Source organism: Chrysochloris asiatica, unplaced genomic scaffold (assembly GCF_000296735.1).
Source record: "Chrysochloris asiatica unplaced genomic scaffold, ChrAsi1.0 scaffold00006, whole genome shotgun sequence".
NCBI lineage: Eukaryota > Metazoa > Chordata > Mammalia > Afrosoricida > Chrysochloridae > Chrysochloris > Chrysochloris asiatica.
In genome coordinates, this window is record NW_006408524.1 from 22514891 (window position 1) to 22535486 (window position 20596).

General features: G+C 41.0%; 1 protein-coding gene across 1 annotated transcript in view; it reads left to right on the top strand.

The window, feature by feature from the left end:
• CPVL (carboxypeptidase, vitellogenic-like) overlaps positions 1-20596 on the top strand; it is a 162996-nt gene that overhangs the window by 60185 nt on the left and 82215 nt on the right. Inside the window, exons 7-10 of the mRNA XM_006832276.1 lie at positions 10480-10602; positions 10956-11087; positions 17360-17458; positions 19308-19481. Of these exons, the coding sequence (XP_006832339.1) occupies positions 10480-10602; positions 10956-11087; positions 17360-17458; positions 19308-19481 (528 nt within the window). The remainder of the gene's footprint in view (positions 1-10479; positions 10603-10955; positions 11088-17359; positions 17459-19307; positions 19482-20596) is intronic.

Consider the following 20596-nt stretch of genomic DNA (forward strand, 5'->3'; position numbering starts at 1 on the left):
TTAGAAAGTGATTTAAAAAAAAAAAAGAAATTAATATTATATTCTATAATATTTTGAGTCCTGGTGCAGCACTGCAAGATAATACACTGGGGACCACAAGGTTTGATCCATAAGATCAGTTTGAATCACAAGGTCTGCAGTTCAAAGTCATCAGCTGGCTCCTCAGAAACTCTAGACAGGGTTGCTATGAGTTGGAACGGACTCAACAGCACTTAACAACAACGAACAATGTTAGGTGTAATGATCAGCATCATCAAGAAGGATCAAGTATGGAAAATTTGGAGCGTGATGGATGTGTTGGGTAAGATGGTGAGGAAAGACCTCTGTGGTATGGTGATAGTTGAATGGTGTGGTTGGAGTGATCCCTGCAATATCTGAAAGTATAGATTTCCCAGAAGGAGGAACAGTAAGTACAAAGGCTCTGAACTGGGAACAGATTTGCTTTGCTCAAGAAAAAGCATGAAGCCAATGTGGGAGTAACTGAGATATAAGAGGCAGGCAAATAATGTAAGGCCTTATAGATCATGGTAAAGAGTTAGGATTATAATTCTGATGTAATGGGAATTACATTAGAATTGCATTGAAGGATACAAGTTCAGTGAAAAGGCAATGAAATCTAATAAACATATATTGATTATCTACTATGTCTGAGGTATTGGCCAAGCATTGGGAACTCGATGATTACTAAGGCATTGGCCTTGTCCTAAAACTGAAGATCTAATAATAATAATTACAATAAAGAATGAAAAGTACAACTAGAGAAGTAGCTACACAGCCAGGAATAATAAAACAGAAGAGAGTAAGAATAGCTACATCTCAAAATGTAATATGCAGGAATAGCCAAGCATAGGAGGTGACAATTAAACTGGGTTTTGAAGGATGAATAAAGGTGTACCAGTCAGCATTCTTTTGCATGCAAGTGACAACCTTGCTTGATGGAAGTAAAGTCTCCAGTATGGATTGCACCTTAATGTCAAGAAAACAAAAAATCCTCACAACTGGACTAATAAATAACATGATGATAAATGGAGAAAAGATTGAAGTTGTCAAAGAGTTCGTTTTGCTTGGGTCCACAATCAACATTCATGGAAGCAGTAGTCAAGAAATCAAACGACTTGTTGCATTAGACAAATCTGCTGCACAAGACCTCTTTAAAGTCTTTAAGAGTAAAGATGTCTTGAAGACTAAGTAAGGTGTGCCTGATCCAAACCATAGTATTTTCAATCACCTGATATGCATGTGAAAGTTGGACAATGAATAAAAAAGACCTTAGAAGAACTGAGTCATTTGTGTTATGGTGCTTTGGAGAAGAATATTGAAAGCACCATGGACTGCCAGAAGAACTAAAAAATCTGTGTTGGAAGAATGCTCCTTAGAAGCCAAGATAGCTAGACTTCATTTCTCATATTTTTGACATGTTATCAGGAAGGACAAGTCCTTAGATTTATTCAAAGTCCCTGTGTATAGCTTTAACATAGTACCAGGGAGCTCTGGTGGCTTAGTAGTTAAGAGCTAGACTGCTAACCAAATGATCGCCAGTTCAAACCCACCCACCACTCTGCAGGAGAAAGATGTGGCAGTCTGCTTCCATAAAGATCACAGCTTTAGAAACCCCGTGGAGTAATTCCACTCTGTTCTATAGGGAGAATATGAGTGGGAATAGACACTAGCAATGGGTTTGATTTTACGGATTAGCATAGTACCAACCCATTTTAACTGCCTCTTACCACACACCCCAAAGATATAGTAGATATTTTCAGAAAAGGAAAATCCCTTCTGTTTCTGAACTCTTATTTACTCAAATAATGCCACTTCCATTGTAGAATTATCTATGAAAAATAAATTCATTAACTCAGAAGGATTTACTGTTTTACCTTGTAAATGTACTGGATCTAAACACCCAAAAGTTTATCTTATTAATGCAGACATATCTTTATTGGATTTACTGAGGGAAAGGGGGGCCTTGCAGAGCATCTACTTCACTTGTCGTATCTGTAAGATCTTGTTTGGGAATATTTGTTGAGAACTGATCATAGGGCAGCATTGTGCTGAGTGTGTTTCCACACATGACCTTCTTTAATGCTCACAGCTACTTCATGAAGCAAGCACTGTTATTATCGGCCCCATTGTACAGGCAAAGTGACTGTGACTGAGGCTTTGAGATGTTAAGAATGCCTTACCAAGGTCATCCAACCAGAAAGTGGAGGAGCCAGGTCTGGAACCTGAGCAGGCAGACTCCAGAGCCTGCAGACTGTAGTCCCCTGCTGGATTGTATGCAACCCTGCTTGCCTGTGATGCTCTCTGGATTCTGCTTTCTCTCCACTCAGAACTGCACGTTCAACAAAACAGAGCCACATTCTCTAGAACAGAGCCAAACATTCCCCTTCCATATTTCATGTAAAACCTTTAGGGTTCTCAAACTTAAATCAGTACTAACCAGGTACTAAACGAGGGTAGCCTCATTTTGGTCATGGTTGTCAAGGGGTCAGTCAGAAGCTATTCAAAGCCCTTAACTCTGGCGGATGAGAGTCTGGAACTAATAATGTATATACTATGGAGTCCTGGTGTGGCTCTTTAGGATAAGCACTGGACCACAAGGCCAGTTTGAACCGCAAGTCCAGTAGTTCAACTCACCAGGCGTTCCTCAGAAACCCTATACAGGGTCTCTATGAGTTGGAACTGACTCAGTGACACTTAACAACAACAGTGTATATTCTGCCTGAGCGTTCAGTTAAATATTGTTCATTGTTAATTGCCATCGAGTGGACTCCAAGTCATGGTGAGTTTATGTACATGGCAGAATGTAACTTTGCCTGACCCATTCCATCTTCATGATGACTGGGATGCTACAGCCCTGTGTTGTAGCCACTTAACTTGTGTTCTGAGTACCTTCCAACCTAGCAGGCTCAGTGTCCAGCACTGTATTAGACACTATTCTGTTGTGATCCCTAGATTTTCACTGACTCTTTTTAAGAAATCGATCACAGGTCTTCATATAGAAGCTCCACTGACACCTAACCACCTTGGATGATCCTTCTGATACTGGACAAACAGGTGACATAGCTTCTAGCATCAAAGCAACACAAAAGCCACTGCAGTATCAGGTTGACAGACTTGTGGTGAATTTCATTAGATAATTCTCAAATATAAGGAAAACGTGAGCTAAAGAGCAAAAGAATTGTCCCACAAACTTTCTGGAGCCCCCTTGTATTTCGTATAGTACCTGACTGTCATGATGACTATTATTATGAGTCTTGCTGAGAAGCGTGATTAATACAGTATGGCTCCAAAGACTGCGCCTGGATGCATTAGGTGGGGATTCAGGTGTTAATAGAAGCTTGCTCAATCATTGTTGGTGTGTGGAATTATCGCCTCTGTTTGTTTCCATTGTTTTAACATCATATCTACCATCAATAGTTAATTTCATCTAAAGTGAAGAGGTAGATGGAACATCAAAGTTGATATTAAAAGTCTTTTGTTCTTTGTCGACTTTTTCTATGGGAAACAACAAAATGCAAAAGGACCCGCCTCAGCCACACAGCCATGGGAATGACGGCTAGACAGACAGAGAAAGGAAGAAGCAGCTTTGTCTCTTTCCCATTTTCTCTTCAGGTCTGCCCAGAACACCAACTGGAATTAATTTTCCCTAAAGAAAGACAAATGTGTCTGTAGATCACCCTCCTCAAGGCACACACACACAAAAAAATGTACTTCAAAAAGAGAATCAAGCTGCATTTAATTCACATAATTAACTTTCTTTAAAAGTGTTATCCTTTCTAAGCCAGTAACTATTAGTGAGACTGCTCTTGTTCTGGAGGGACAGGCACACTTTAGAACTCTCTCAAGTGTGCATGGGGTCCAGTTCAATGTTAAAGCAAAACAGCCCTCATGGCAAGTCAGGGAGGTGGCAGGAAGAAGGGGGCGGGACTTCCCATTGTTCTCTGAGCTGTGGTTTTATGTCCTTCTCCAGGAAAAGATTCCATGCTCATGGGTGGTTGTGGTAATGAATGGGAGCTCTTCCAAAATGGCAGGATATATGGTTAACACTGGGCATCTCTTTTTGATCAGCAGAGTGGGGCATACTCTCTTGACAAGCAATTTTGCAACTGTGGTTAATCTGAAAGCAGAATAAATGCAATACTATGAAGCTATTTACAAATGAGTTAGTGAGTTTAGAAGTGAGATGCTTTATCTTCATTTGAATGGGTGAAGTCCTGCTGGAATTGCTGTATTGTCTGACAACCTTCAATGAAATTCTCATGGTCTGCTGGATTTCAGGTGACAGGGTGCCAGTTTGTCAGAGCCTTTGTTTCATAAAGTTGTAAGCACTGTGTTTAATGGATGTTAGAGAGTGGCATTGTGCGAGACTGTCCAGAAATAAAACCAAGAACTCAATGATATTTATATCTAGCATCTTTTCATCTTTTTCTCCTGATCTTTCTTTTGCTACCTTGTGTCTTTGTTGTTGTTGTTGTTATGTGCCGTGGAGTTGGTTCCGACTCATAGCGACCCTGTACAGGGTTTCCGAAGCTGTAAATATTCACGGGAACAGAAAGCCTCATTTTTCTCCCCCGGAACAACTGGTAGTTTCGAATTGCTGACCTTGCGTTTCGCAGCTTGATTTGTTTTTGGACCTTGGGAATCCGTCTTTCTCCTCCCTGAGTTTCCAAGACCACCCTATGCCCTACCTTCCACCCAGCCTTCCTTTCCTCAGCTAGATTGTGCTCAGTCACTATTATTCCACACGTCTACCATCCCTATCATGATAGTTTTGTTTGTTACATCATTATGACTTGTTACCAGCTCACTGTCTGTTAGAAGCGATTTGATAAGTTAAACCACATGTGACTTTCTCCCAACACATATGTATTGAATAGAGGACAGAGTCAAACCCATAGAATGATATTTATGTGTGAATGTCAACCACTGACTTGCAAGAAAATGCATAGGGTGGGAGAATCATGCTAGCAGTTGGCTGTAATTGTTTTATGTAGGGTTTGTCATTATCTGGAGTCCTACTGTGGCACTGTAAGAGAAACACTGGACTGCGAAACCTCAAAGTTGGCAGTTCAGACCCATCAGCTGCTCCAGAGAAACCCTATACAGGGCCACTAAGAGTGGGAACTGACTCAACAGCATTTAACAACAAATGCCATTATCCTAGGAATGCCGTGATTCTATAGGATAAACACTGGACTTTCAACCACAAGGTTGGATGTTTGAGGCCACCAGCCATTCTGTGGGAGAAAGGTGAAACTTCCTGTACAGGGTCACTATAAAGTCATAACCAACTCTAGGACACAGAACAACATGTCATTGTCCTATTAGCCCAGGCTGTGATACTGTAGGATAAGCACTGGAATGCTAACAGCATGGCTGGCAGTTCAAACCTACTGCCCACTTATCAGAAACCCTACACAGGGTCTCTATGAATTGAAACGGACTCGATGGCACTTAACAACAATATGCTTATTGAATTTATTAGCAAGGAGGAAACCTTAGAGAGCATCTACTTCACCTGTCGTATCTGTAAGATCTTGTTTGGGAATATTTGTTGAGAACTGACCATAGGGCAGCATTGTGCCGAGTGTGTTTCCACACATGACCTCCTTTAATGCTCACAGCTACTTCATGAAGCAGGCACTGTTATTATCGCCCCCACTGTACAGGCAAAGTGACTGAGGCTTCGAGAAGTTAAGAATGCCTGACCAAGGTCATCCTGCTAGAAAGTGGAGGAGCCAGGACTGGAACCTGAGCAGGCAGACACCAGAGCCTGCAGACTGTAGTCCCCTGCTGGATTGTATGCAACCCTGCTTGCCTGTGATGCTCTCTGGATTCTGGTTTCTCTTTACTGAGAACTGCACGTCCAACAAAACAGAGCCACATTCTGTAGATCAGAGACAAACATTCCCCTTCTTTATTGTGTGCAAACTCTCTGGTGGCTATGTGCCTGAACTTGGTTCCCACTCATACCAATTGTGTATAGGGTTTCTAGGGCTGTAAATCATTATGGGAGCAGAAAGCCTCATCTTTCTCCCATAGAGCCACTGGTAGTTTTGAACTGCTAACCTTGAGGTTAGCAGCCTGACTCATAACCCCTATGCTACCAGAGCTCCTTAAATCTCTAGTAGTGTAATCAACAAATGGAAATTCTCTGGTTGCTGGATGTTTCTGACTTTCTGGCCAAGACTTAGTTTTAATCATAAAGATGTGGCTTTGATCATAAAGTTTTATAGACTATATGGAAGCTTCAAGTGATATAAAGACTTGAAGTCCTTGGAATGCAATTATTTCTCAAAGCTTGGGATTTGCTGAATTTTACGAGATTGCATTCAAATTGCTTTAACTCCGGAGCCCATGACAAATGCCTATTTTCAGTTAGGCTCATCTGTACTTGCCAATTCTTTCTTTTAGAATTGCAACCTGTTTGTGGCTACTTAATGAGTTTAGTATTAGAAAAAAAAAAAAAATCAAGGTTTAAGCTGCAACTTGAAGAATTTAGCAGGGGCATATGGCCTCAGGCTTTTGAAGAGCACATCCAAATCAATCAACACATATTTTATCGATTCTTTGGTTGCGTGGAAACAGCTATGAGTTAAGTCGGAAATCATTATAAGCTTTGTCTGAAGTGAACTACCATGCTGGACCAAGTACTTGATTAGATTGTCTAGGTTCAGGGCAGGAAACATTAAGATAAATCTATTATGCAGCTTGAACCTCCTGAACCCTATCTACAGTGAGCAAACAAAGGACGCAGTTTGTTGACTGTGGCCTAGTGCATTTATACTGTTTATTTAAAAGTCAAATTAACTGGAGTCTCCATTTTAAACAAAGGGTTTATTCATCTGGTTGAGTCACCTGGCTTCAAGCTGGGTTTCTCCAAAATTGGGACTGGGCGTAGGAAGGAGTGCATCTTTTCCACCCATGCCCATCACTAATGGATTTTTCTTTTAAAAGAAGTACTCTCTCAATACAAGCGAACATTCTATCCACTGGAAGGGAGCATATATCTTTGCATATGTTTATATGACTAAAAGTTGGCAACTGGTCAAAATCTTTTCTGCGTCTATCCCAATAGGTTTTCCAAACTTCTTTTTAAGCTCAGATTCAAGAGAAACAGATATTTTGATAAAGACATATTCTTGTTAGAAGCCATTTCTCTTTTTAATTGCAGCAGTGTGGTCTTGAAATTAGATGACGCATGGTCTAGAAATGTCTAGGAAGTTGTGGAGATTACCACAACACTAAAGTTTCAGCTTTCCTCATTCATTAGTTTTCCAAGCTGGCCATTTTAAGACCACACCTCTTCTCCCCTCAGAGAATATAATAATGCTGAGTGAAGTGAACTTCCACCCAAGGCTAAATGAAGTCAAGAGGTCGCTCTAGCATCATCTTGTCCTCTTGGTTGCTGCATCTTGTGCGACTCCATTAAGCTTAGGGTTTTCACTAGGTTTGTTTTTTTGTGTTGGATTTTCAGTGTATGGAAGGTCCCTGGGTGGCACAAACATTTTGTGCTTAGCTACTGATTGAAAGGCTAGTGGTTCGAACCCACCTCTAGAAGCCTGTCAGTCTGCTTCTGTAAAGACTGCATTAAGAAACCCCCATGAGCAGTTCTACCCCATAACACATGGGGTTGCCATGAGTCTGAGTCTATTCAGTGACCCTGAGCTTTCAATATGTGCATCAAAAGCTCTTCTAGGTATATCCTCTTGTGCCCTCTGCTCGCCTCCCAGAAATGGAGGTGGCTGAACCACACAGTCTGTGTCTGGAAGTTGGGAGTCCCTTGCATGGGAGAAGCTAGGGGACAAAGTACTCATGTGATTCTCTTCACGAGGGCAACCCATTTTGGTTCTTCTAAGGACATGGAGGCAGACACAGATGCCCAGAAGTGAATCCTTCAAAGAGACCGTCATTCCAGGCAGAATGACTAGGGAAGGGGATTAACACAGAACAAGGAAGAAGGCTTCTAATGACCTTGACCTTCCTCAACATACCATTGCTGAGGCTGCCAACTACCCCACTTCTTCAGTTGCCAGGCAGACTTGAGGGCAACTAGGATTGCCGATCGTGAAACTTTGTGTGCATTTGGGTCATTGCTCATCATCACAGATAAAGTTCTGGACGTTACGCTATATAGGGCATACCCAGAAGCCAGGCAGAAGAATGAGTATGCATTCTTTTTGTTTTTTCCTTCCTTTTTCTACTATACTTCAGTAAGAAATGCAGCTGATGGGAGAGGAGCTTAAACAATACTAAGTGCTAACATATGCGAAATTCCTAAGAGGACATTGTTTCCATTATAGTGTTATTCTCTGACACTATTATTTTTTTGCCTGGAGGAGCGGACTGAAGCTTGATTCTTAGATACGGAATCTTTTTTCCTCCCTTAAAAGTTACAGGGTGGCAGGGTACAGTAAGTCAGCTATGAATGTTGTTGAAAGATGTGAGAAGGGAGAGTCAGACAGACTACACAATTACAAGTTTCTTTAAGTCCAACTTCATTGTGTTTTCACACATCTGGATAATTAACCAAGCATTACATTCTCTCTAGACTATTTTTACAAGTATAATGTGCTCCTAACATGATTTCCATTAGGCAGTTCCAAAACTCGTTTAAAAACTCAGAGAGAATGCAGACCAAGATTCGAAAGTACTATTCAACTGCTATGTTGAGACCTTTTTTTCTCATGGGGGAAATAAAACACTGCGAGCTGAACTCTGAGATCCCTGTGATGCAAGAGGAAGATAGGTTTATTGCTCCTGCAAACTCCGGCAAATATAAGCATGAACAAATGCACCCTGAAATCTCTGGTCCTTCTTGTCAGAGGAACCATGGGAAAAATCAACTAAGGCGAACAGTGTTAGAAATGGCAGCTAGGTGCTTCTCCAACTGTTAAAAAGGAATAGTAACCTAGATGTGTTGAGTCCTATGGCAGTTGAAATGGTTGTGTTAGGTAAACATATTTATCTGGCTCAGTCCCTCATTTGAAAGTCACTGTCAAATTCTGAAATAATGTGTGTTGAAATGATTTCTGGTTGCATTTTGGGTCTTTCCTTTTCTAATTGCTTTAAGTGCTGAGCCGAGCTTTTACAAAACCAGAATGCCATCTTAGAAGGTTGGTGTTCTAATTTCAGGGGTTTCCTAGAACATCTGTGGTCACTTAGGTCAGAGAAGTCATAGAACTGACAATTCTAGTTGTTGTCATCATGGGTAGAACACTGAGCAAAAGAAAATCCTGTGAAGCAGTTCTACTCTGCCTACAGAGTATGAGTTGGAATCGACTGGGAAGTACCTAGCAACAACAGGCAGAGGGGATGGATTTTTGTGAGATATGAGAGTAAGAGCAATAGCAAGATGGCACCAAGATGTTTGATCTGAATGTTTCCTGTAACAGGAGTGGAGGCTTGGAGGTTGGGAACTTCACTGTGAACGTATGCTATTAGACACCCAAGTGGACATGTCACTGATGGAAAACTACAACAAATTGAAAATATTATTGAATCTGTAGTAGCTTGGTTTTTTCCTTCTCCTTCTTTGGTCGATTGGGGGAAACAATATCCATAAACAATTTTGATCTTGGAAAAGGACCTTGTGCTGGTAAAGGTTTCAAAATACTGAGATAAGTTTAAGTGACAATCTTAGTAAAAATGATTTTCCTTTCTTCCTCTCCTACTGACTTAATATATATTAATTTCTGATTTTCCATCATCTTATAGATTTAGAAATCCTGTTTTGAGACTTCAGGACTCTTTTCTTTAATAAAGCTTTTAATGGAATTTTCTGGTATGAAAAGCCCCATGAGTGACAGAAATGTGTGCTCCGGTTCATGTTACTTTATTTCAGAAGGAAATGAGAATGTTCACTTATTATGGATTGTGCATTTACTCTGTGGCTTCCTCGATGTTATTTGAGGCTACAAAAGAAGTGAGACAGTGCTCTTCGCTTTTGTGGAATTTGCAACGTGTTAAGAAATAGATGGTATATATATTGCTGCTTCGTTATTATTTTAACTCGGTTAAGTGCATATCAAAGAGAGAGAAGGCGTGGTGGTTACGTGCTGTAAATCCTTATGGGAGCAGAAAGTCTCATCTTTCTCCCACAGAACTGATGGTAGTTTTGAACTGCTGACCTTGAGTTTAGTAGCCTGATTCGTAATCACTATCCTACCAGAGCTCCTTGTCAGGAGGGACCAGTCACTGGAGAAGGATATCATGTTTGGTAAGGTAGAAGGTCAGAGAAAACAAGGAAGACCCCCCCCCCCCCAGCGAGATGGATTGGCAAAGTGGCAGCATCAATGGGCTCAAGTGTAGCAATGGTTATGAGGTTGGCTCAGGACCAGGCAGTGTTTCGTTCTGTTGTGCATAGGGTCGCTATGAGTCGGTGCCCACTCGATGACACCTAACAACAACAACAACAAGTGCATATCATTTTACTAGTATCAATTTGTGACTGTCCATTTTAACATGTACCTTTCTCAGTCTTATGCAGGGAAATATGTGCCTGCCATTGCGCACTACATCCATACCTTCAACCCCTCGGCAGAGCTGAAGATCCACTTGAAAGGCATTGCTATTGGAGATGCATATTCTGATCCAGTATCAGTAGGTGTCTCCTTTTTCTTTCCATTTTGTGTCATAAAGAGATTGAATCCCCTTTATGGGATGGAGGGGGCCTCATGGGATAAAGGGCGATCCCATTGCTCAACTGACTTTCTAATGACTTGAACTTCTAATTTTTACCAAATGTCTTAAGGCGTCAACTTTCTGTGTCAGTCTTGGTTTACTATGGGTGCCAGTAAATGCATGTGTGTGTGAGTGTGTGTGTGTGAGTGTTTGTGTTTGGCTAATTCCAGTTCAAGATTCACAAGGAAGAGTTCTTTCAGCAGACAAATGGTCTACCCTAACTTCTCCCTTTCTTTCTTTGTGATGTTTGTGTTTGTCTCTTTTTTTCTTAGATTATAGGGGGCTATTCAGAATTCCTGTACCAAATTGGCTTGTTGGATGAAGGGCAGGGAAAGTACTTCCAGAACCAGTGTGATGAGTGTGTAAAACACATCAAGGAGGGAAACTGGACGGAGGCCTTTGAAGTGAGTTTTGGGGCCCTGGGTTGCCCTTGAGCAATTAAAACCATGTGAGCAGAGAAGGGGTCAATAGAAGCACCATGTTTTGCTTTGTATCTTTTATTCTTTCCCTTTGTTTGGTTAGAGAGGGTATCTGCTATGCTGTGTGGTTGTAGATGATGAAGTGAAATGAGTAGAATGCTAATGAAGAAAAGGACTGTCATTGTTTCTTTGAATTACCTGAGATTGCCTTTGAGAATTTTTGTAACTCAGTGTTTCATGAACTGTTTTGATTTCTTTAAATTCTTGGTGGGCCCTACAGGCATAGCCAATCATATGGAAATCAGAAGGCAGGCAATAAAGGAAGTAGATGCATATGTTTCCACATGTGTTCTGAGCCCTTCAGAGGGTGATAGCCACAAGCAGAGTTTCAGCTGCAGAAATGACCACAGTGTGTAACAAATATCACATGTTCCCATGCATCAGGAACAGAGATTACAAAGTGTAGTATATGGAAAATTTTTACAAAGAGTCATTGGTATTTGTGAATGTTACTATATTGCTCCCTTAAAATCAAATTTGAGAGTCAAACAAATTAGTTAGATGAAGGAGTTTCAAAAAGTCTGTGGAAAATTCCAGTGTCTTTTAATGGCATCTCCCTATTTTTGTTTCTTTGAAATGTAAGAATATACTAAATTTAGGGTACAAGACATTATGCTTCTTTGACCAAGGTCATGTAATGCACACCAAGGTCATGTGAACAATCATCCTTAGGAGTTTCTGCCCTGTTTACTATAGAATCATCATATATGACACCTTAGTAAATGAGTCAATCATTGAATTTTGAGGTTGCTAATTGAGCGCAGTGATTCCATATGATAAGCACTAGATTTAGATTGTGAACCATAAGATCTGCGGTTTGAGCCTACCAACTGCTCTACGGCAGAAAGATGAGGCTTTCTGCTCCCTCGATGACTCAGAGCCTCAGAATCCCTATACAGGGTCGAGATGGGTCGAAACTGACTTGGTGACACTTAACAACAACAACAACCTTGTGACTAGAATCACATCCTATAACAATACATCTAACGTCATTGTTGTTATTAAGGCTGGATCTTAATACTAATAGTCTTCTAGGCAGTGGAAGTCAGCTGGTTCTGATAAAACCAGAAGACACAACAACTTAGGGAGCAAGGAGGTAACAAGAAATTATGCTGCGTTTTACAAGCATGGTGCCAGGGCACTTCCTGAAAATTCCCTCAGGCAGTGATTCTCCTACCAGGAATTTGGACAACAGCAGGCTGTGCGGCTGGAATTAGGAAGGAAAGCAACCCACTATTGGGATGCTAACAGCTCACCTTTCTCTATGTTAGACCCCAGATGTGACTACAAGTGTTGATTTAGATGTCCTGGTGCAAGTGTAAATGTAAAGGGGATAGGAGCTTATCAGGGACATGTAGGATCGTGATTCAACTTGCAATGACAATATCTTCAAAATGAGTTTTCAGTGATCTGCTGTGGTAAGGAGAGAGGGTAAGAAAGAGTGAATCAATATCACATTTGTATGTGACATGAGACCAATCTGGAAGTGAGGCATTTGATATGTTTTTAAAGACGCAAGCAAGGATTAAGCAATGTCAAAAGCAAGAGCATTTGATAGGCCCAAAGGGACAAAGACAGAAGAAAAATTCCACAGTACAAGAAGCAGCAACCCAGACCCCACAGGATTTGTGAAACTGGTGAATGTTAATATATTTGAAGTCATCAGAGATGTTATGAGAAGATAGCCAATGAAGTGAAATGGAACCAAGTCAGAGTCATAAAAACAACAATGATCAACACCCCACAATTTAAAAATAAACTCCTAAATATACAGAATATCTTTGTATCCACTGGGTCAATATCTTGAATGGTGAAATTAGACATTAATAAATCTGCTTTTTCAAGAAAAACAGGCAAAATGATAATAGGAACGTAAGCAACTGATGGTGAAATATGTTTCACTGTTGACAGGGAAATACTCCCAACAAATCCTGAAACCCAGGAGCAAGCAAATGTCAAAATTCTAAGCTTATGTAATAATGCCTGTTTGCTTCTCTGATTCCTTAAATATTTAGTTAATCACTTAGTCAATTTGAAAGCAGTAAGTCAAAGCTGGAGGGGATTATGTATCATCTCCTACACCCTCTTCTATCCTCCAACACACACACACACATACACATACACACACATTTTACTGATACTTGAGGACACTGAGGCCTAATGAATTGCCAAAGGCCACACAAAGGCCCAGGCAGGCCTGGGACTAGAATGATTTCCTCCCCACCCCCACCCCTGCCCCAGTTTCCACCCCAGTCTTTCTGCTTCAAAGAGCCCTGGTAGCACAATGAGTTAAGTGTTGAGCTGCTAAATGAATGTTGGTGGCTTGAACCCACCAGCTGCTCCGAGAGAGAAAGATAAGACAGTCTGTTTCTATAAAGATTTACAGCCTCAGAAACTGTACGGCCAGTATGAGACAGAATTTACTTGATGGATTGTTATTGTTGTGAAGTGCCTTCGAGTTGGTTCCGACCCATAGTGACCTTGTATAGGGTTTCAGAGGAGCAGCTGGTGAGCTTGAACCGCCAACCTTGCAGTTCAAATGGCTTTGCGGTCTGGCTCATTAACCTACAGCGCCACACCAGGACTCCTTACTTGATGGCTTGTTGTTGTTGTTGTTAAGTGCCGTCGAGTCGGTTCCGACCCATAGCGACCCTGTACAGGGTTTCCGAGGGTGTAAATCGTTACAGGAGAAGAAAGCCTCATCTTTCTCCCGCGGAGCAGCTGGTAATTTCAAACCGCTGACCTTAAGGTTCGCAGCCCGAGTCGTAACCACTACGCCACACCAGGACTCCTTACTTGATGGCAGTAGGGGTTATTTCTGCTTCACTGTCAGGCATTCTATTAACATCCTCAGACATCTTAAGAGATTCTGTGGCATGTAAAACATCCAATCTCTGGTCCCAATGAGTCTCTCTCATTTGATGGCAGCATTCTGGATCATAGAGTTCCTTTATGAAATACGCTTTAGTTATGCTTAACAGCATTTGACCACCCACCTTATTTGTCTAACTGCAAATGATTTTGACTTTTTGAAAAATCAAATAGTCTTGTTGTTGAGTGCCGTCAAGTCGGTTCCGACCCATAGCGACCCTGTATAGGGTTTCCAAGGAGTGACTGGTGAGCTTAAACCACCAACCTTGTGGTTCAAGCTGACTTTACAGTCCAGCACATTAGCCCACAGCACTACGCCAGGTTTCCAAATACATTCTTAAAGGGTGATTTTGACATTCCCATCGACGTTGATGATATTTTCTGAATATGAGTTCCAAAAATACTCTGTTTTGGGAATCCATTGCTAATCTATAGCCTATCCCTTGGGGTGGACAAATTAGACAAAGAGATCTCCTCTAGGCTAACCGAGTCTTGTGGAATCAGGGATTGACAAGCAGATGCTGTTTTTGTGTGAGGATAAAGGGCAGCCCATTTTCTAGACGTAAGATAAGATAGGACATGTAGCATAGCTTGGCAAGTCACATGGAGCTTTGGCTGATTTCTTGCTCCCTCTCAGTCATCAGCCAGAGTCCATGCAGTGCAGTTGACTCAACCATTCCAACCACAAGCGGGGGCCTTCAGCAAGGGAGCACTGCTAAAGAATGCTCATACGGTAGTCACTAATTCCTCCTCCCCACCTGAGGCAGTATTAACTCGGATAAGTTAAGTTCTTGCATATTTGAAAAAGAAAACTAATCAAATAAAATAATGAGATTTTATATGAAAAACAAAAACATGACCAGAAGGAATGGAAGCCTAGAATGTGCCACAGTCCTACATCTGAGGCCCACTGTGTGTATGGTTGAGCTTGTAGACTGAAGGGCCATGCCTGAGTTTGGAGCTCACCTCTGACACTTACTAGTGACTGTCTCTGGCAAGTTACTTAATCTTTATGTGCTGCAGTTTCTTCATCTGTAAAACAAAGTTAATAATGGCTTGTCTAGTAAAAAACCTAATTCATACTTGATAGATGTTGTTTTAGATGCACTGAATTAATTTTCAGAACATTTTCCACAACTGTTCCTTACAACCCAATGACATCATCAAAAGATGTCTAGATCCTCAGTCTCTTTATCTTCTTGCTCTACCCAAACCTGGCTCTCCTGGATGACGATGCCTCCCAAGCAGTTCTTTCAAGCAGTTGCTATTTTCCTCCCTACATTCTTGGTCCTACCTGGTTCAGAGAGAAAGGGCCCTCTTTGCTTCTTCCAGATCATTCTCTCTCCATCTCTCTAAAACATTAAGCTTTGACTCTTATCTCCTCAGATGATAACACCCACTACTTCTCCTGGAGGTGACCTGCCAGCACCTGGATTGCTCATTTGCTGAGTATTTTAACCCCTGCCTGACTGTCACTATCTCCACCATTTTTCTTGTCATCATTCCTGGTGATTTCGATATTTTACATTGAGGATCCTTTTAGTACTTGGTGTTTCAGTTCCTCAGCTTCTTCTGTGTCAGTGATTTTATTCTCCTCTTTACCCTGAACCACTCATTCCCATTACCAGAAAACCAGCCATCACTCCACAGCCCCAAATTCAAGCATTCCTTTCTCCATCTACTCACAGCCTTCATTTTGACTGGCTTCTCCTAATACACCTCTAACAGGCCTTCAACCCCATCGTTTTTCAACCCACTGACCCTACTGCCTCCTCTATAGTCCTGATTCTCTAATTACCCAACTGAAACCCAAGGTTAATCATTACACACATTCCCCAACTCCATGCCCTTTTCACACTTCCTCATAGTTCTTTGGCTAAAGCACAGCCCTGGTTAAATCCAACTCTCTACACACACAAACCCCACCCCACCATAAGGAGCCCTGGTAGCATAAGGGATTATAAACTGGACTGCTAACCACAAGGTTGGCAGTTCGAATCTACCAGTTGCTCCACAGGAGAAAGATGCGTCTTTCTGCTCCCATAAAGAATTGCAGCCTCTGAAACTCTCTGTAGGATTGCTATGAGTTGGAACCAACTCCATGGTACACAAACAACCACCACCACACCTCCCATGGACTCCTGGTGTGGCTCTGTAGGATAAGCATTGGGCTGCTAACCACAAGGTTGATGGTTCAAACCCACCAACTGCTCCTTAGAAACCCAAGACAAGGTCACTATAAGTTGGAATTGCCTCAACATCACTTAACAATGACAACACTCCCCCATACAAAGCGGCTGGAGGGAAAGTCATAATCATGTTGACTTCTCTTGTCCTTAGCTGACATCTGTGTGTTTTAGGGCTGTGTTAGCAGTCCAAAGAGAACTTCCACCAACCCCAGGAGCCTTCATCTGTGTCCACACACTCTGCTATTGTTCTTAGTTCTGGGGGTGAGTGGTCTACATCCATGGAAAGGCACCTTTTTCCCACAGAGCCAATTCCCACAGTCAGCACCTTTGGGTTTGCTGTTTCCTTTCTCCAGATGTTGTCATTGGCTCCCTCCCTTCCTTTTAACAGGTCTTTACTCAAATGCCAAACTTCTAAGGGAACTCCTTTTGAACGACCCAGGCATTCAAGCACAGACACTTCCTATCTGTCTTCTCATCTTTATTTTGCTCCTTAGCACGGATCACTCTCTGGCATACTACCCATCTCACCCATTTAGATCACTTATTGTCTCTTTCTAGAACATAAACTCTTCGAGGCAGAAAGTACACTGTTTTATTATTAATTACTCCAATACCTAGGACAATGCCTACACAGAGAAGGATTCTGGAGTTGGTAGGAAATACACAGTTGCCAGCTAAGGGCAGGAGAAATCTATAAGGTTATGAGCTTTCTTCCAGTCACTTTGAGGTTACTGTTGTTAAGTGATGTTGAGTCAATTCCAACTCATGGTGACCCAGTCTAGGGCTTCCAAAGAGTGGCTGGTGGGTTTGAACCATCAACCTTGTGGTTGTTGAATGATGATTTGTTAAATGAAGGAATGAGAAGGCTGTTGTTATTATGTGCCGTGGAGTCAGTTCCGACTCATAGTGACCCTCTGCAGGGTTTCCAAGGCTGTAAATATTTATGGGAGCAGAAAGCCTCATCTTTCTCCCATGGAATAGCTGGTAGTTTCAAACTGCTGACCATGAGATTAGCAGCCTGATTCGTAACCACTATGCTATGAGAAGGTTATTGAATATTACATGACAAAGCACCTATATATTTTCACCCCCCCTAATTATTTTCCTTCTCTTTTTCTCCCTTCTTTTCCAACCTAGATATTGGATAGACTGCTAGATGGTGACTTATCAAATGAACCTTCGTACTTCGAGAATGCTACAGGATGTACTAATTATTATAACTTTTTACAGTGCACGGTAATTACAATATTTTAAAAATCATAATAATGTTTGATTAAGTCTTTAGGCATATCAAATTTCCTTTGATTTGGGAAATATTATAGCTGACTTTAATCTAGATACATGATATGTCTGAATTGGATTTCATGGTTTCATCTACTAACCTATAAGAAGACCCGTTTGTTTTTTCCTCGCCAATATTGTATGCATGATAATCTGACTATCAAAAGTGTGTATCATTTCAGACAACTCAAAACAATTTCTGATTAGCACATTATCCTCCGGTGAAGCTTCTTTTAATGAGGCCCTTTGGTGAAGTACATAGTCCGGAATTGAATTTCTGGGTATACGGTCCCAGAATTCCAAGTAGCTAGTGAGTTTCTTGAAAATGCCCACATTCTTTATTCTGTATTTAAGCAAGTTTAAATCAGAACTGCTGAAGTCTTTATGAAAATATTTGCTTTGTCTTAGTTGTAATTTGAGATGTTTAGTATATTTCATATGGTCCTCACTTCAAGCCCTCTGGAATATTTCTGAAAGTATTCAAGTAGTTTCTTTCATTAAAATAGGCCAAAGTTGATGTGTTTTCTGTAGAATTAATCAAATAAAAGAAAGGGAGCCAAAGTAATGGATTGGATTTGTGTGATCTTGGTCTAGTGTATATAATAATACATTCAGTTTTTTAATTGCTTTATTTTGAACTATTTTATAAATAAAATATAAATCTCATTTCAGTGGAATTCTCCAATCTTGTGGTTTGGGAATTAGGTTTTGCCAAGCAAAAGACATATTGCAGGCAAGAGAGAAGCATAATTTCTGATTACATTTTTTTCTTTGCAAAATAGGATAATTCATAATTAGCAAAAGATGGGCATGATGCATGAACTCAAACCCTAATAGTCTTTTTCTGCTTTTTAACTTGAAATTTTTACAGTAAGATTGACTATTTCTCCCCCTTTTAATGTAATAAAAATTATAGGAATTTTTATGCAGTGTTGTTTTATAAATCAGGCACATGAACAGTTTTACTTGTGCCTTTAGTTGTTTTTAAAAGTATCATCTGTTTTTGTCTCTGGTATAGTTTACTCCTTAGATTATAGCCAGCTGGTATTTCATGTTTAGTTTTAATGAAGCAACAGAATAAGGAGGAAGAAAAGTCCTCAACTTCTAATCCACAACACCATCATCTGGTCCTACTGGAGTTCATTTGACCTTCCTTCCATAGAGCCCAGTGTTAAGCATTGGGCTGCTAACTAAAAGGTTGACAGTTCAAACCCACCAGCAGCTCCATGGGAGAAAGATAAAGTTGCCTATTCCTGTAAAGATTGGTTGTTGTTAAGAACCATGGAGTTGGTTCTGACTCATAGTGACCCTGTATAGGGTTTCCTAGGACTGGTTGATGGGTTTGAACAAATTACCTTGCAATTAGCAGTCCAGTGCTTATCCTACAGCAACACAGCCTTGGGAACCTTATGAGGTAGGTCTACTCTGAACCCTCATGGGAAATCGACTCCACGGCTGCAGTGTTTTGTTTTTCAATAGAACCAATGGATTATGATAATCTCATCTCTTTCCTTGTCCAGCATCGTTGCGTATCATAGGCTTGTTAGAGTCACAGGTTATGTAAGATTCACTTCTGAAACGGAAAGTCCAGTGTTTTCATTGGGGACTGCCTCTGAGAATATGGAACTCATCCAGATTTGTTGTTAAATTACCTCAAAACCCTCCAAGTTAACATTTCAAGGGCAGGGAGTTATTTGTCATGTCACAAGTCACATTTCATGTTATTTGTTATGAGAAATGTGTAGTTTTTTCCTTGGCCCAGCACACAATTCCTTAATCTCGTTCTAACACTCTCTTCTGCCAGGAACCTGAAGACCAAACTTACTATGGGAAATTTCTGTCACTCCCAGAAGTGAGGCAAGCGCTCCATGTAGGAAACCGGACTTTTAACGATGGAACTGAGGTTGAAAAATACTTGCGAGAAGACACAGTGAAGTCAGTCAAGCCGTGGTTAACTGAAATCATGAATAATTACAAGGTAAAAGAGTCGCTCCCATTACTTTCTGTTTTAGGGACTTGCCAGATTACATACAACAGAAGTGACTTCCTTTTTATTGAAACTTTTTTATTGTGAATTGAGTAGAAGTTCACAGAGCAGACTGTCACCTTTACATTCAACAAGCCATACACCTTGTATCATTCAATGATTACCGTCCCCTCCATGTAACAACAGTTATCCCACATCCTCCATGTACTTCCTATTTACAGTCCGCCCTCCTTCCCAACCCTTCTGAACGCTGTCCTGAGGTAAATGTGGTTCCTTTGATCTTGAATGATTGACAGGTGAGCATACCTGACTAAGGTTGTTGTTCCCCTATGCTTATCTAATGTTTAGTTTAAAATTGGGCCACAGAGGTGAGTTCCTTTCCAGACCTGAAGGGTGGTTGAGAGCCATAGTTCTGGGGTCCTCCAAAGGTGATTTTCTTTTATTTGTAATTTGATTCCTGTCATTTAAAAATGGGAGGGAAGTAATTAACCTTGCAGTCTAGGAGCGGAGGTCCCTGGGATCATCAAAGGAGAAGAGCAGACAAACGGAACCCTATCCACAGAAGCAGTGATGCCAGGGATGGAGGCAGAGACGATGACATAGGGAGATGGAGCAGCTGGAGACTTCGGATCTGGAGAGGGAGAGGGGTGGTATGTGGAAGACCAGGGGGCAGGCTTGTGGGGTGTACCCTTTGGTTGATGGATGATGCATGGAAGGGATTGTAACCATGGCAAAGAAACGATATATGACAGGATCAATGTGAAGCTAATGTCCTCCTATGTAAACTATCACATAATTCGTAATAAAGCATTTAAAAAAAAATAATGAAAGGGATTGGGCTAGTGGATAAATGAGGAAGGAGTAGCAATTCAGTGTTAGTGGTCAGGAAGTAAAGAAACTGGTGGTGCAGTGGGTTGGGCATTTGGCTGCTAAACAAAAGGAAAAAAAATGTTCATGAGATTCTATGAATATAAACAACAACCTACTCCTAAAGTTTTTACTTATTTGAATTAAAATGTTTATTTTTCCCTTCCATTTAGATTATTTTTCCCTTTAAAAATGAAATTCCCCTTGGCACATGCCGCCTTTTGTAACTTTTTTTTTTT